Source organism: Carcharodon carcharias, chromosome 13 (assembly GCF_017639515.1).
Source record: "Carcharodon carcharias isolate sCarCar2 chromosome 13, sCarCar2.pri, whole genome shotgun sequence".
Taxonomy (NCBI): Eukaryota; Metazoa; Chordata; class Chondrichthyes; order Lamniformes; family Lamnidae; genus Carcharodon; species Carcharodon carcharias.
Genome location: NC_054479.1, coordinates 48,030,657 through 48,048,263, shown reverse-complemented (window position 1 = coordinate 48,048,263; position 17,607 = coordinate 48,030,657). Strand labels below are relative to the sequence as shown.

Here is a 17,607-nt window from a genome sequence, read left to right as displayed (position 1 = left end):
TTTGGAGTGAAACAAACGACGCGCAGAATTTCTTAAAGTCAGAAAACCTAGTCTGCTTTTTAGAAGTTTGATGAACGCTCCGTGCAATCTGGTGATGTAAAGTTACAACTCTTCAAATGAAATTTCATGATGCAACGACCCCGGTTATCAAGGAAACACAAGGGACTTTCCTTAACTGAAAGTCGGGGAATGGGGAGAAAAATGGCTCTTTTACAGCCGATTGCATCAGTGTGACATGGAACCAGGAAGTTTCCAGCAATTAGAATATAACCATATAAAATAGACACACAAAAATATCATATATAATTATCATTACAGATAGCTACACACCCATGGATTAGTATCAATACAATTATATAGATAAACACACATAATTATTATTAAGCCAATTAAATATATATACATAGAAATATTCTTAGATATTTAAGTGTATTGTATAATCATTATTTTTATTTTGTCTGATTATATATATTTATAGATATATGTTACGTATGTAATTTTACACTTTATTATGCTCACAGAGATACATGATATTTGAGGTGTGATTATATATACATAATGAATGATTGCAGACTGCAGCAACTTAATAAACAAGAACTGTCGCCATCTGAGCTATTACTTTCATCAGTTAGTGTCGGTGACCAATAGGACTGCGGGTTTTCGGTGATGCACAGGCTGCTCAGCCAATGGTGTTTCAACACGATAGTAGAAATTGACCCAGGAGTGCAGGAGCAGAGCAAACAGTGTCAGGGAGAGAGGAGGAATATATTCTTTCGTTCACTGTAATAACCCGCCCAGTATTGGGGGAGGGGGGGGGGGGGGGGGGGGAGAGAAATATCATTGATTTTTTTTTCCCCCCTTTTCCTCTCCTTTTTAACCTCTATATACTGTAACAGCGAGAGGTTGAAGAGGATGGTGGCGATGAACGCTGCGGGCTCCGCCAAGGTGCTGCTGATCCCGGGAGGGAAGCAGAACGGGCTGGAAGTCAGCCGCCACATCTCGGTGGTGTACCCGTCCCAGAGCGGATCGCACCACGACCCTGCCTCGGCCTCCCCGGGATCCAGCCACGGCCACAGGAAAAGGCAGCGGCTCACTCACCTCAGCCCCGAGGAGAAGGCACTGCGGAGGTAGGGTGGCTCCAGCATCTGAACAGCAGGGAGGCAGAGGGGGAGAGCGGCCACCGCGCGTGGGCTTTGCCCAGGATTACTCTGGCGCTCGGTTTGGCTTAAAGTGGGAGAGGACCGGCTGACAATGCAGATAGTGCGGATTTTCTCATCTTAGTTGGTGTAAATCGTGTAACCAGATTCTACATATTAAACACAAATCTCTCGATTGCACGGCTGTCTGAACAGTGGGACTCTTGTCATTTAAATGTCTTGATTCCTTTCTGCCTGCGTGGCAGCTCAGCCTAGACTTGCGCAACACACTCGACCTTTCACCCCCTCTCTAATATATAATATGCATTTGTGTGTGTGTGTGTGTGTGTATATATACACACACACATGTATATTCTCATTGTATCTCTAATTTTAACCAAAATCAAGCGCTGATTGCAAGAGTTAGAATGAAGCATTAATTTATGTTTCTCTTACGGGGAACTTTTTTCTAATTGTATAGTTGTATCCTTTTTTCTTTAAAGGAAGCTGAAGAACAGAGTGGCGGCACAAACTGCCAGAGACAGGAAAAAAGCTCGTATGTCTGAACTGGAAGAACAAGTGTTAGAGATGGAATCTGAGGTGAGGAGGGGACTAACATTCCTTTATTTCTAGAATAGTCGCCTAGCTCCGACTGCAATGATTCAGGTTGAAAGGCAACTGACTCCCTCTCGCATAAAAAATGCTTTATTACCTTACCCCCCCCCGCCCCCCCGAGGGGAAGAGGAGAGGCGGAGGCTGGAATGAAGAGATTTTATCAGGACAGGGAATTTTCTTTTTTTTCACCGAAGTTAAGGGTTTCTTTCCCCGTTTCGCAGAACCAGAAACTGCAAATAGAAAACCGACTTCTACACGAGAAGACACACAGCCTGCTGTCCGAGAATCGGGAGCTCCGACAGAGACTAGGCATGGAAGTTTTGGATACAGAGAATGAGAAGGTAAGGAGAGACTGAATCATGTTCCTGAGAGTCATAGGATTGCTTCAGTTTGAAGTCACTTGAGTTTTTTTTATATCTAAGGTGCTCCTGTCATGGGTGGGACAGAGCGCCCCTCTTGGTGGCACTGGGAGGGCGGTGAATGGTTTTACTGTCCTGGATCCTGGAGAGCTGGTCGAACGTGCCCTCTCCCGGAATTACACACCTGCCCTAACTGGCAGGCGAGTTGTGGTAACCAGGAAACAGAAATTTGCATATCCGTGAGCCCTGATTTGTGCTTTCCGTTCATTGCCCCAACTCGGCCAGCTGCCGAGTTTTGCAGAGTGGATTATTTGCATAAGTTTGCACTTGAATCGAATTTTAGATCCTTCTAAAGCCAGGGCAAACATTGCAGGTTGATCTTGATGAAATGTTGATAACTGCCCCATGCCCTTTTTTTTATAGCTGGGCCATTGTAATATTTTTAGGATTTTAGTAATTTAAGTTGAAGTGGAATTGTGAAATCATTTGTTATAGCCCAGATCTGTTAATCATAAGTGTGACTCCCTGCATCCATTTATTCAGTTAATAAGACACTACAACATCTCTTGTTTCTACCTTCCAACGTTCACTTTCACCATTAAACTCCAACATGTGACCTCTCACCAAGGAGCCTGTATCTTTCTAAACAGATGGGCTTGAATCCTGGATGATGTAACAGCAAGCCTTCTATATTCAATGCTCATACATTCCTGAAAAAAGACATTGTATCACTTCTTCCTCTTTAATTCAGAATCTATTAGGGATGTGGTAACAAGGCATTAATTTCTCAATAGGAAGAGGGAGAATCAACAGAATTATGAAAGGGAAGTTGTTTGCCAAATTAGCATTTTGAGGATGGTTGAGGGTAAAACAGTGGGTGTAGTGTTTGGATTTTCAATAGGGCTCCTGGGTTTGGAGGTATTAGCATGCATTCTTAATGGACAGAAAACAGTGACAATAAACAGCCAATTTTGAGTTGGCAGCCTGTAACTAGCAGGATACTGTACAGACAGAAAATGCTGGAAAAACTCAGCAGGTCTGGCAGCATTTGTGGAGAGAAAAACAGTTAATGTTTTGAGTCTATATGACTATCCAGAGCTAAAGAGAAGTAGAAATGTGATGGATTTTGTACTGTTTAAGAGGGGCTGGAGCAAGATGGAAGGTCAGGGATAGGTAACAGCTAAGGAGGGATTGACAAAGACACCTTGGACACAAGACAAAGGGGATGTTAATGGTGGCGATAAAGAAGTGGCATAAAGGTAAGATAGCAGAATGTGTTAATAGCAGAACAAGGTTCAGCCCTCTGTGAAAGAACAACATAGAACAAGTGTCGGATGGCCCTTTGGGGAGGGGGGGGATTTATCTTGAGGTACTGTATAGATCAGTACTTGGGCCTCAATGACTTGGATGAAGGGACCCAGTGTAATGTTATGTTTGTTGATGTAGTTAAGTTGGGAAAGTATGCTGTGAGGAGGGTAGAAAGTATATGGATGGGTTAAATGAATGAGTATATCATGTGAAGAAATATGAAGTTAGTAGCAACAATAGAAAAGCAGAATATTTTTTAAATGGTGAGACTTGAAAATGTATTCTGAGGGACCTGGGTGTCCCTATGGATGACAGGATTGACTTGAAGCCAGATTAAGTAGATTAGGTTTATACTCCTTAGATTTTAGCAGAATGAGAGGTGATCATATCTAAAATGCAAGAATGACAAAAGCCACTTTCAAAATCATCTTGTCCCTTGAGGTGTGACCATTTTACATAATCTCTTGGAACAAAAGACTAGGAACATTTGTACTGAAAAGGCTCTAGATTGACCCTATTGACATATTAGATTTTACGGTTTATAACAAGAAAACAAGTGTCAATACATTTAATCATAGATTCTGCAGGAGGACTTAAACCTAAAGGACTTTTTCAGCTACTTTAGATGGTATGAAGTGTAAGGAATATACTGCAAGGAAGGCAATTGAGAAGTACCTGAAGAAAAGTCTGACATTTGGGGGGTAGTGCAACATTTCTTGAACAGTCTTTTGGCTCTTCTGTACCTAGCCATCCAGCAATCATTGCACTCACTGCCAATGATAGGAGCAAAGTACTGAAACTAAGGATGTAATTAATGTCCCACCAATGCACTAATTGCAACATAAAGTGGTACTTGAATTTTGCATGTAACTATCTTAACCGCACTGTTGCATTAAAGCCTGAATTTTGTGCTGGTTTAATTCTGACCCGATGGGGATATTCTGCTTTCAAGACACTTACTGTAAACTTGAGTTAGATAAAGGAAACTATAAAAGATATAAGATTCTTTGGGGGCTTGACAGGGTAGATGTGCTGAGAGGTTTTTCCCCTTGTGGGAGAATCTAGGACCAGAGGGCATAATCTGACTAAGGGGATGCCCATTTAAAACAGATGAGGAAGAACTTCTTCTGAGGGTAGTCAATCTGGAATTCTTTACTGCAGAGGGCTGTAAAGGCTGGGTTGTTAAAGATGTTCAAGCTGAGATAGATATTTTTAATGAGTAAGGGAGTTGAGAGTTCTGGGGAAAAGGCAGGAAAGTGGAGTTGAGAATTATCAGATCAGTCATGATGTCATTGGTGGAGCTGATTTGATGGGCCAAATGGCCTACTTCAGCTCCTAGGTCTTATTTATTAAAGCCTATTTCATGATGAAGTTAGTTTATAATTCTCATGGCCACTTTAATTGAACATTTTTGTGCCAGCTCCTCCTTGTTAAAAAGGTAATATTTCTTATATAAGGCTCTACTGCAAGAACACTATTGGAGGGAGGGGTAGGGGAAGAAAGAACTTCATATCCAAATAGCTGCTCTGTTCCTAATTACAAACAAGTTGTTTTATAGTTGAATATTGGTAGTGGGTCTCTTGTACATCCCCAGATTTCATTGCTGCACCATTGGCAGCCATGCATTCAATTGCTTAGGCCCTTGCTCTGAATTCATTCATCCTCTTCCCCTCCCCCACCCTATTGTCATCAAATCTCTGCCTCACTCCTCCTTGAAGATGCTCCTATAAAACATACCTCCCTTGCCCAAGCTTCTGTCACCTCTCTACCTTTTGTGGCCTGGTGTAAGCTTTTTGTTCACACTACTGTGGACTAATGGGGCTGGATTTTACAGGGTGCCATGATCCCAAAGACTGTCCTGCAGCAATTTAATGCTGTGAGCAGTGTTAATGGCAGAACAAGCTTGAGGTGCTCAATGGCCTATTCCTGCTCCTATATTCACCTGCTGGAGTTTACATGTCTTCCCTACCCCCATTTCCACCCACCCCACCGCCCCCCCACCATTGAAACCTCCCAATGGGGGAGTTTGAAATCCAGCTCATGTTTACTGTATTAAGGTGCTAATTAAATAAATGCAAGTTGCTAGTGAAAGTTCATTTTGGTGCTGAATAGTTACATGTTTGTTTGCCATGCAGGTACTTTTCCAGGCCAAAGTGGATGAAATCAGCCTGGCAGCTGGGTCAGCTGAGTCCGCAGCACTCAGACTATATGTGCCTCTGCAGCAGGTGCAGGCCCAACTATCTGCCAGTCTGACAACTTCCACATGGATACTGACAGCAATAACTCTTCAGACTCTGAGGTAAGACCAGTACCTGGATTGGGCCAGATGGGCAGTAAAGCGGGAATGGGTGAAAGCACACATGGGACCACCATTAAGTCAATCTAAAGCTCAAAAGTAATATGTCTAGCAATTCCATGGAATGCTTGTACTTCTTGTCAGTAATTACTGTCTTACATGTTTGATAAGCCATTTTTGCTGCACTTTAAGCTACATTTAACCAGTTGTAGGGCAGTGGAAAATAATCACAGTACTTTATCACTAAGCAGTTTTTTAGTGAGTTTTGAGGTGCAAAAAAAAACACTGGATTGCCCAGAAGCCAAATGCCATCACTCATGCAGTAAACAATTCATTCAAAACAGGTTACAGGTAAATTGCATGGTAGCTTCAAGTTTCTTTTTGCTTTTGAAACTATAGTCCCCAGATGTTTTTTTTGGGATGGGAAATAAACAAAAATACTGAATTATTGTGGATGTGTTGGGGACAGTGACTGAAAATTTGCTTGCTTTATAAGGGTGGTGACACACAAAGGGTGTGATGGAGGGAATTGAGTGACTGGGGATGATGTAGCAGTGAGATTGGGCAGGGAAGTAAGATGTCTGCTGAAGGACTGTTACATTTCTCAAATGCATAGGTCTCAATACAATGTGATAAATCTTCCATATCCCACACCCACCATTCATTTGTGACTGAAATTGGTGTCAAATTAGGAACATTTCTTTTGCTGAAAAATAGCAAGTTGCTGTTTTCTTTTTTTAGCACTATCCCTGTTCTGTACTAAAACTTTTTTTCCCCATGGCCCCATTCATTGGGCAAGCAAACTGCTTTCTCTCTAATACACGAGGATTTTCACTGCCTTTTAAGATTTGAGAAACAATATAGTTGATCTCTGGCAGCAGATCACACTGTAAGCAATCCTGGATGTTTTGCCCAGATTGATCATTTGCCCAAATCATAGTCAATGGGAACTTGATTGAAGCTGCCCAAATCCCCTCCATTGAGGAGGAGGAGGAGATGGTGGCATCATGGCAATGTCACTTGAATTGTAATCCAGAGGCCCAGCTGATGCTCTGAGGGCAAGGGTTCATGGGCAGCTGGTGGAATTTAAATTCAATTAATCTGGAATATAAAGCTAGTCTCAGTAATGGTGCCCATGATAACTATCGTTGTTGTAAAAATCCATCTGGTTCACTAATGTTCTTTAGGGAAGGAAATCTGCCGCCTTTGCCTGGCCTGGCCTACATTTGACTCTAGACCCACAACAAAGTGGCTGACTCTTAACTGCCCTCAGTTCAAGGGCAATCAGGGATGGGCAACAAATGCTGGCTTTACCAGTGACACCCACACCTCATGAAAGAATAAAGGGGAATAAAAGGACCTTCATTACAGCCTGAAAATCATTGCACATTTCTGGGCTGGATTCAGCCTTTATCTGAGGCTGAAGGTCAGTCAAGTCCAACTGTGCCATAAACTGGAAAGTAATCGTGACTTTCATTTTATTCTGAAGTCCTGTAACTTTAACTGTACTAACCTTGATTATGTTCTCTAACTACATACAATGTACTAAACTTGACCGAGTATTCATTTGGGCTGAACAAATATCTACACTTTTCAATCTTTAAAGTTGCATTTTTAACATAAATTCAGAGTCTTTGTCAGCTGTTTAAACCTGTGTCCTGAAACATAGCAGAATGGATTTTATCCTGGAATAAGAGTCTCCTAAACCAGTATAAAATGTACTGCTTTGATTTTGTTACATTTTTTTCTCAATATCCAACATTTTTGTCATGAATTATAACGAGTGCATACTGTTTAACATTTCCATATTGTAACATATACTATCAATCTCTCATTAATAGTTTGAGCATTTGATGTATGAATGATCATACTAACAATGAGACATTTTCCAGTGGGTGATCTTACCAACTGTTTTGAATTTATCACTAACTAGGTAGTGGCTCTAATCTTCATCTGCTATTTTAAACATTCATGCAGAGACTGTTATCCATCTTGAATGCCCTAAAATCAGCAACAAGTATGACCATATTGCCTGACTGGGAACTCTGTTCTGACTTGCACAATTGCATTCATCACTTTTACTTGAATTAATGTTTGATCTGTCAGTGCTGTGGAAACCTCTAAATGGACTTTTTTTTTCTCTCTCCCCTCAGTCTGATCTCTTCCTGGGCTTTCTGGACTACTTTGACCCAGAAGCCTTGCTCCGATTCAGTGAAGAGGAGTCTAGATCCTTGGCTAACTTGGGAGATTGTACCTACAGTGAAGGCAATGGTTCCCTACCAGCCTCCCACTCTGCCCCTCTGGGGGCCCCATCAACAAAGCTGGAAGCCATTAATGAACTGATCCACTTTGACCACTTCTATCACAAGCCTCTTGCTGAGGCCAGCTTAGTACAGAGCAGTGAAACTGCCATCAAAATTGAGCAAGCATCTTTCAGTGGCATGGATGAAGGAATAGCCAAAGCCCCTCTACAAATGGAGCTCAAACAGGAACCCTTGGAAGATGAGTTCATCACCGAACTGGGACTTACAAACATTCTTTCATCCAGACAAAATCAAGAAAAGCCCATCTGTCCCATAGATTCCTCTAGTGACTCTGATAATGAAGGATCCCCATCTCCTGTCAGTGATATGTCCTCTCCACTGGCTCTGGATAACAGTTGGGAGGACACTTTCACAAGTGAACTCTTTCCCCAATTAATAGCCGTTTAATGGTCAAGGTGACTCCCAAAGCTTTGTTCAAATAGGGATGGATTCTGTCTAAGGCATCCAAGGCAACTTGCTTACAATAACCAAGACCATGTTAAACAGTTGCCTTGTTTGTACCATAATTTTCAGCTATTTAAACACTTGTTTTGAAATGTAACCATAAAGCAAGTACTTATGCATGTGGCTTTCTCCTGTACAGGCTCCCATATCTTTGCAACATTGTCCTACAACAGGACTGGAGGTTCCTCAACATGCACCCCAAATAGGTCTATATTATTGAAAATTCTTTGATATATGAGCCAGTACCTTAAGTTGTCATTTGCTCTCTTGTGTACTTGACAGGAGTAGAAGCTGAAACAATGATCCTTGTTTCTTACTGTGGAAATTATTTGCCCTAATATTTTACATCAATTAAAAATGTAACATTGGAATGCCACAATGCTGTGGTGTACAGATCAGCCATTCCCCTGTGTATGGACAGACATTATATACTAGACTCTATTTTCCTGTAATAATTTACTATGTAAATGCTTGTCTGATTTTTCACCATGAGCTGGATGTACCTGTAAGATGCTTCTCAATTTTAATATTTAAATTTGTGCAATTAAAAAAAAAAGTGCAATGAATTGCGACCCTGGTATGTAATATACTGAAATATTGAAACAAAAACCGAGGTATTAAACTGCAGATAAGGTGGTGAAGCTTCATAATGAAACTGCTTAGTATTTGAGATTATTAGTGAACAGATGAAAAATAGACGTACGCGGTGAGGATAACAAGCAAACAAGCTATGGAAGCAGGAAATTGGTAAGTGACAAACTGAGGATTCAAGATTGGACTAAATGTTGGATCATAGATGATCTTTTAGCTCAATTAGGCAATTTCACTATGAAGCTTCATCTCATGCAAACTGTAACTTCCTGGTGGGTGGAATCCTCCCAGATTTGTGTTAAGTGCGGTAGCAGGCATAAAAAAATCACCCAGTGGGTTTGCAGTCCGTATTGTCACCAGTCGCGGTGTGTCCAGCTTCATTAATAATGCATTCATGAGAAACACTCCAGATCACTGGTGGGTGGGCCGATTTACCTGCCAAGCTGTGATCTCAGCTTTTCTCACTCCGGGCACCATAATTTAAAATGCACCAGAGTGCACACCTATTTCGTATCAACAGATCAGGATTGCTCCAGGCTACAGATGGTCCCAAAAGCAAAGAAGGCAGCAGCCCCTAAATTTAGCGACTCCTCTTTGGGGTGCCTGCTGAACACAGTGGAAGGTTGCCATGATGTCCTCTACCCCCAGTCTGGCTACAGGAGGTCCACCAGAGTCACCAATCCAGCTTGGGAGATGGTGGTCAGTGTCAGTAGAGCACAAGAAGTCAGCCATCCAGTGCAGGAAGAGGATGAATACTCTCATCTGTTCTATCAGCCACCTCATCATTCTCAACTCAGACACTCTCAAACCCATCATACGTTCACAGGGATCTCACACCTCAAGGGACAACACCACGAACTCAACACACACCCTCACACCTCCATCAGACTTAAATCCTCTGGAGATCCTATCCATGGATCCGCTCACCACACAAACATTCTACGCAGTGCCATGTGTCCTGCTCTCACACTCCATCTGTTTTCATGCAGGAGAAGCTGGTTCACATCAGCAGAGAGGTCCCAGACCGAGAGTGGAGTGGTCCACATTAGGCCCCCCTTCTTTGAGGAGCGTGCCATCAGGCTGACTGGTGAGGATGTGGACCGTGCCTGCGGTGACAGTGAGCTCGGCGGCAAACACCCTCATGAGGATCCTGCACCACATCATCCCTCTCTCAATGCAACTGTGAGTGCTCTCCTGCTTCTAACTCTGCTGCTAATTATCTCTACTTTGGTTCACAGGGAGCTCTGCCAAGTGACTGACATCCTCAGTCAGCTAGTCCCTCAGCTCCATCCAAGTCCTCACCTCCAGGCAAGAGGACACCTCCTCCATTGAAGAGCTGGAAATAAGCCTCATGGAAGACCCATCACAGCACTTACCCACATCCTCCACCAGTGCAGACACAAACCTCAGTGGGACCTAGATCCAGAGCAGGCTTGGGTTCACTGCACAGGAGTGTCCACAGCAGGAGGAGGCAGGTTCAGCCAAGCTCCATGGCACTTGGAGGACTGCTGGGGATGAGGCATCTGTGAGGTCCGAGTCAGATGACAAGCCTCTAGATTTGGCCTTCCAACTCATTGTGAGAAGTCAGTAGAAGGCATAGGAACATCACGTAGAGCTGTTGGAAGCCTCAACAGAGTGGTACGTGAGGCAGCTCTGATGCCTGCTCTCTGATGAAGTCGTTCCCACGTGCACACAGGAGGTCTCTATGGAAAGGATGGCAGACACCATGGAGACCCTGGTCCAGTTCCTCAGACATTACTCTAGAGCTAACCATCTTCAACTGTTTAATTAAATGATCTTCCCTCTATAAGGCCGTTATAGAGATGTTCACTGATAATTGTACAATATTCGGTTCCATTTGCAATTCCTCATAAGGAAGCTGTCCATGCCCACATGTAGCAAGACCTGGGCAACATTTAGGTTTGGGTTGATATTTGGCAAGTCACATCTATGCCTCGCAAGTGCCAAGCAATAACCATCTTCAACAAGATCGAGCCTAACCAACTCCCTTGACAGTCAACAGCATTGCCTTCACTGAATTCTTAACCATTAACATCCTGAGGGTCACCATTGACTAAAAGGTTACTTGGGGTATCCACAAATACTAGCTACAAGAGCATGTCAGACACTAGGTATTTGGCAGTGAGTACCTCCTGACCCACAAATCCTTTCCACCATCTACAAGGCACAAGTGAGGAGTGTGATTGAATACTCTCCACTTTCTTGGATGAGTGCAGTTTCAACACTGAAGAAGCTCAATACCATCCAGGAAAAGTGGTCCACACAAGCAGCACCTGATCCACCACCTTGAACCTTCACTTCCCTCATCACTGGTGCAGATTGTATAACATCTACATGATGCATTATAGCAATTTGCCAAAGCTTCCTCAACATCACATCCCAAACCCAGCAACCTGTACTATCTGGATGTACAAGGGCAGTTACATATCATTCTGACTTGGAATTATATCACCATTCCTTCACTATCGCTGGGCCTAAAATCCTGGGACTTCTTGCCTAATGGCACTATGGGAGTACCTTCAGCACAAGCCCTGCAGAGGTTTAAGAAGGCAGCTCACTGCCACTTTCTCAAGGTCAATTGGGGACGGGCAATAAACGCTTGCCTTGTCAGCAATGCTCACATCCAAAGAATAGACAACAAATAACTTTCACCTTTCCCAACAGGGGTCAAAGGATATCAGCCTAGAGTTGCAACTCTGGCTACTTCTCAACCTATTGTATCCCTGCCACCATCTTGGCTAGGATCAGCTAACCCAACAGAGGCTAGAGCTTCTGTCATGTTTAGTGGATGGGACTAACATGCAGATCTTCCACAGGCCCCAGCATAGGAAACCCTCCTGGAATGGCTGAGGGTTTCCTGGAATGAGGGAGGGTGGGGGACATCCTTCCCCTGAACTCTGCCTCCAGAAGCCTGGGCAATCATCTATTTAGGTTTCCTGTTGCACAGCAGTCATCTTACCTCCACCACCCCCCCACCCCCTCCACCCCCATGACATCACCAGACTGCTGTTAAAGCCTCAGGTTGGGTGCCTTCACTCAACTACCACCACAAAGAACTGGAGTATCAGGAATCATGTGTCAACATTTGGGAATTCTCTGAGTGTGCATGATTTGGAATTAATGGGGATTTGAAATCTGGAGTTCTGAATTGGAAAACCTGAGCATGGAGGAAGGGAAGGAGTGCAGAGGGAAAGATGGGGAATGGAGGTTCAGTAAGAGATAGGGAATTAGGGAGTGAGAGATTCTGAAGAGGGTGAGTAGCAGGACTTAAGTGAGTTGTGGAGGGGAAATGGAGTTGGAGTGGGGACCAGCATTTCCCACAGGACCAGGAGCAGGGCACTGAGTGCAACTGGTACTTCCCCTCTTCACCTGTACATAGGTGGCCTCCTAGTATTTGAGAACTTTGTTGCGCAATAGCTGCTGAGGGAAAACCACAAGCTAGAATACTCAACTACATGGGATCCAAACTTTGTAAGGTAAATGCAATGGTCATTTGTGTAAGACACATGAACAGCCATCATATGATCGGGCATGACATAGCAGCAACCCCACGGTAGAGTCATTGGATTTTCTAAAGTCCATTGTATGGCTGGCCACACTAATGATTTATTTCTTCCCCCATTAGCAAATTCAGCAGAGGAAGGTTAATAGAATCTACCGAGTTCAGTTTCTTTCAGGATGTGGCTGACAGCTCTCAGGGTGTTGATTTGTTAATGCTAGGATTTATTTTAAATAGGTTACACTAAATGTCCCTTGGTAAGTCCAGAATTGAGTCATGTGACCGATGAAGCTGCCTAAGAAGACAAATCAGTGAAGGAGACCATTCATCCCATTGTGCTTCTACCGGCTCTTTGAAAAAAGCTATCCAATTAGTTCCACACCCCTGCTCTCTCCCCATAGCCCTGCAAATTGTTCCTTTTCAAGTATACATCCAATTCCCTTTTGTAAGTCATTATTGAAACTGCTTCCATTACCCTTTTGGGCTGTGCATTCTAGAAAATTTCTCCACATCTACATAAGAATATTTTTATATTCTTATCTGCCTAATTATAGTCAGAGGATCACTTGCAATGGCTTCTCTTCCTGCTCCCACATCCTTACCTCTGGTGTCCCCCAAAGATCAATGCTTGCACCCTGCCCCTCCTACATCTCATCTACATGATTCTCTTTGGTGATATCATCCAAAAGCATGGCATTAGTTTTCACTTATGTGCTGCTCTGCTCACTGCCTCCTTCATCTTCTCCACTGTTGCTAGATTATCAGATGGCTAATCTGACATCCAGTACTAGGTGAACAGAAATTTTCACCAATTAAATATTGGGAAGACCAAGCCATTGTTTGTTGGTCCTCATTCCAAACTATGTTCCCTAGTTACCGACTCCATCCCTTTCCCTAGCAACAGTCTGACATTGAATCAGTCTGTTCGCAACCTTGGTGTCTCATTTGGTCCCAAGATGAGCTTCTGAGGTCATATTCATGTCATCACTAAGTCCACCTATTTCCACCTTTGTAACGTCACCGACTTCATCCCTGTCTCAGCTCATCTGCTGCTGAATCCTCATTCATGCCTTTGTTATCTTTAGACTTGACTACTCCAATGTACTCTTGGAGGGTTCCCCACTTGCCACGTCCCGTAAGCTTGAGGTCATCCAAGTTTCTAATGCTTGAGTCCTAACTTGCATCAGGTCCCATTCAGCCATCACACCTATATTCCTTGGCCTACGTTGCCTCCCAGTCAAGAAAAGTCTTAATTTTGAAATTCTCCTTCTTGTCTTCAAATCTCTCCAATGGGCCCCCTTGCCTATCTCTTTAATTTCTTCCAGACCCACAACTCACAGAGATATCCATGCTCACCTAATTCTGGCCTCTTGAGCATCTTGATTTTGATCGTTACATCATTGGTGGTCGCACTTTCAGTTGTCTAAGTCTTAGCTCTGGAATACCCTCCCTACAGTTCTCCACTCCTCTACTTTGCTTTCCTCCTTTAAGACTCTCCTTAAAACCTGACTCTTTGACCAAGCTTTTGGTCATCTGATCTAATATTTCCTTTTATGACTCAGTTTCTTTTCTTACTCTATCAAAGGCCCTTCATAATGTTGACCTCCTCTCTTAATATCTCCTTTCACTGCTCTAAGGAGAACATTCCCACCTTCTCTAGTCTCTCCACATAACTGAGATCTCTCTTCCGCGTTCTGCCAAATCATTTCACCCTGTTGAATTTGTGCCCAGTGCAGACTGTTGCCATGGAAATTCAGATAGCTGGAAATGTATCTCTGAGGTCCAATGTTAAAAGGGATCCCCACAGCATCATAGCAGTCCTTCGCTCTGTTCTTGTGCATAGGCTGCCAAGTGCCAAGGCGGATTGTTTAAAAGGTCCACATTGGTGTGCTGGGACTTCGTCTCAGTTGTAGTAAAAGTAGTTAGAACATCTAGCCTTCACCCTGCACACCACCTCATGCTTCTCCCACACACCCCATACCCCATTCATGCAACCTCATGCCACCTCATGCCCCAACCCATGCCCATGGCCCCTCGTACCCTCTATGCCAACCTATGCCCTTCTACCCACCCTCCATAGCCCCATATGCCAACTTAGTGCCAACTTATTCTAACCCATGCTCCCCACACATCCTCATGGCCAGTTAAAGCCCCTATGACAACTTATTGTCAACTCATGCCAACACTTGCCCCTATCCACCACACTTTTCCCTTGCACCCTCCATGCCAACTCACCCAGTATCTGTCATGGGCAGAGCTGAGGAGCCATCCTGCGATGAAATAAAATAAAGCTCTAAGTATCAATTACAGACTTTGTACATATAAAAAGAATTGCCCTCATTGATAAGAGCCCATTCAATACATTTAAATCCCTTCAAGTACTGAATACCCTCATAAAAACAAACATCTGTATTCATAGCCACTCATCAAAGACAGCTAATCCCTTAAATAACCTTCCGAGCTGTCAATCAATCTGTGTATTTACAGGATCCGGACTATGATAATGATGGGTTGTGGAAGCAATCAAGCAGCAATAACACTATAACGATAGTCTCAGACTTATGTCAACTAACAGCTTTTGAAATTGCAAGCATCATTTTTTTTTCACCTGAGAGATAAAGCAGGCTGTTTTTTTAATCAAAATTTAAAGAGCAGGCGATTTAAATGACTTGACAGCTTGATAATTCCACAGACCTTTCCACCTTTTATGCACCTTAAGTCTACTCTTAGGAAACACAGAAGGGTACCTGACCTCTCCAAATAACTCTGGTAGGTTTGGACAATTTCCTCAAATTAGTAAACCCCATGAGTTGTGTTTCAGAAACATCGTTGGTGAAAATTGCTTCTGAGTGAAGGCAGCTGCACTTTTAAACGTGCTGCTATCCCTGTGAACTGCACAAATATGAAATAAATCCTGGCCCATCCGACTACCACCACCCCCCCTCAAACCCACCATCCCCACCGATCCCTGGTGAAAATGGTGTGTGCCTGATATAGGAGCGGTAATTCTGGATTTGGGGCTCCAGCTCCAGCTAAGGCGTGGAGCCCTTCTTCTCTGCAAAAATTCGGGCCAATGTCTCAACAGAGAAGCAACACCTTTGGCAAAGCAGTGTTGCAATGAAGTGTTAGCCTGGATTTTGTGCTGAAGTCTGGATTGTGACAGTGCTCAATGTATTGCCACACTCCAGTGTGCTGTGTCTCAGCATTCTCCTGCTTTCGCAAACACAGAACAACCCAAAGATTTAAGCCTATAGCAATACTTACTCCAGCTAAGTAAGGTTAAATAATAATTTTAACAGTAACTTGCATTTATCTAGAACCTTTAACATAGTAAAATATCTCAAGCTGGTGACCTGTTCTATAATAATCCATGATTTGAGCAACTGAGGAAGTAAATTGTATAATTAACAATGATAATGAGATCCCGATTTTTTTGTTTGCTTCTTTTACTCTCGCTGAATCATTTCTAAGACTGTTTTATTGATTGAGAAGCACTGGAGATGGTACTGATTTCTCTCCTGGTGTTACCTTCATTAGCTTAATGAAAGTACTGAGTGGTATTTGTTGTTAAAACTACAATTATTTGACTTATGAAATAGGAACATATGTAATATAATATTGCTTTAGAAGCATTTCAGGGAAGGTTCGATGTACTCATTCCTGGGATCAAGGGCTTATCTTATGAAGAAAGGTTGAACAGGTTGAGCCTTTACCCATTGGAGTTTAGAAGAATGAGATGTGATCTTATTGAAACATATAAGATCCTGAGGGGACTTGATAGGGTGCATACCCAGAGGATGTTTCCTCTTGTTGGGGACATAGTTTAAAAATAAGAGATCTCCCATTTAAGACAGAGGTGAGGAGAAACTTTTTCTCTCAAAGTGGAATTCTCTTCCCCAGAAAGTATTGGAGGCTGGGTCATTGAATTTATGCAATGCCAAGTTAGACAGATCTTTGTTAGGTAAGGGAGTCAAGGGTTATGGGGGGGGTAGACAGGAAAGTGGAGCTGAGACCACAACCAGATCAACCATGATCTTATTGAATGGCGGAGCAGGTTTGAAGGGCCATTGGCCTACTCCTGCTCCTATGTTCCTATGTAAGAAACTTTGCAAACCCCTCAAAAAAAGAAATCCCCAGACATTTCTGACAAAGTAAAACCTTGAAAATAAAAGGAGAACAAAATCCTTAAGATACTATTTTTTTTATTTCACAGTAATGTCTGCTTAGGACTTTCCTTTATTCTAATTTGTCCATTTCAGTACAGGGTTTTGACACAAAAATTTACCTCCCTCAGCCTAGAAATGGGACTTTTCAGGGATGCAGTTGTGATTTGTGGGGAACTGTACCATATTTTAAACAGAAACTTATAGCAATTCAAATTCAACTGTTACATTTGTTAAAGAAATGCCCTGTCTTTCCAGAATTTAGATTCTGAATCCTATCTGATCATTACTGAAGTTGATAAATATACACAACAGCCTTGATATTAACACAGCACGACAGATGGGTGAGTGTCTAGAGGGAGCACCCCCAACCCATTGTACACATGATTGTGCCATGTTTGTGGTGATATGTATGCCGTACAAATGCCATGCTGTCGAAGGGTGGGGCATTTCATAAAAAATACTTAAACCAGGCTCCAACAGCATAATTGGGACTCTGATTTAAATTTAAAAGCTGCCAGCCTGGTTTCTCAGGGCTTCGAAGTCAAGCAGTGAAAAGAATATGGGAACTGCCAGCTCAGGAATGTTAAATGCCTTTTATAGCACTCCTTGTGGGCCAGGAAGAACTAGAGTGCTCCCTCCATCCCATCAAGAAAGCCTTCATCCCTCCCTCTGCTGATCACGGCCTGTCCCTTCCCCTAATGCAATTGGTGGTCTCTCTTCCACCACAAGTCCAGATCTCTCACCCGATTGTCACCCTCTTCCAACCCCACACCAATAACCCCTGATCTCACTCTCCCTCCTGATTGCCAGAGACCGTCCCGAAAGTTCCTCCACTGGGGTCGCCAACT

At 43.1% G+C, this 17,607-nt stretch overlaps 1 protein-coding gene across 1 annotated transcript; it reads left to right on the top strand.

Moving 5' to 3' along the window:
• The first annotated feature begins 834 nt into the window (after positions 1 to 834).
• On the top strand, positions 835 to 8,402 carry xbp1 (X-box binding protein 1). Its single transcript, XM_041203456.1, has 5 exons — positions 835 to 1,127; positions 1,640 to 1,736; positions 1,973 to 2,092; positions 5,554 to 5,717; positions 7,868 to 8,402. Exons 1-5 carry the CDS (start codon positions 913 to 915, stop codon positions 8,055 to 8,057), a joined length of 786 nt encoding a protein of 261 aa, XP_041059390.1. The 5' UTR covers positions 835 to 912; the 3' UTR covers positions 8,058 to 8,402.
• The last annotated feature ends 9,205 nt before the right edge of the window (positions 8,403 to 17,607 follow it).

Excerpts from the sequence above, each read along its gene's own strand:
- xbp1 (XM_041203456.1), top strand. The coding sequence starts at position 913 with ATGGTGGCGATGAACGCTGCGGGCTCCGCCAAGGTGCTGCTGATCCCG. Across the intron at positions 2,093-5,553 it reads TGGATACAGAGAATGAGAAG|GTACTTTTCCAGGCCAAAGT; the intron begins GTAAGGAGAGAC and ends TTTGCCATGCAG. Across the intron at positions 5,718-7,867 it reads ATAACTCTTCAGACTCTGAG|TCTGATCTCTTCCTGGGCTT; the intron begins GTAAGACCAGTA and ends CTCTCCCCTCAG.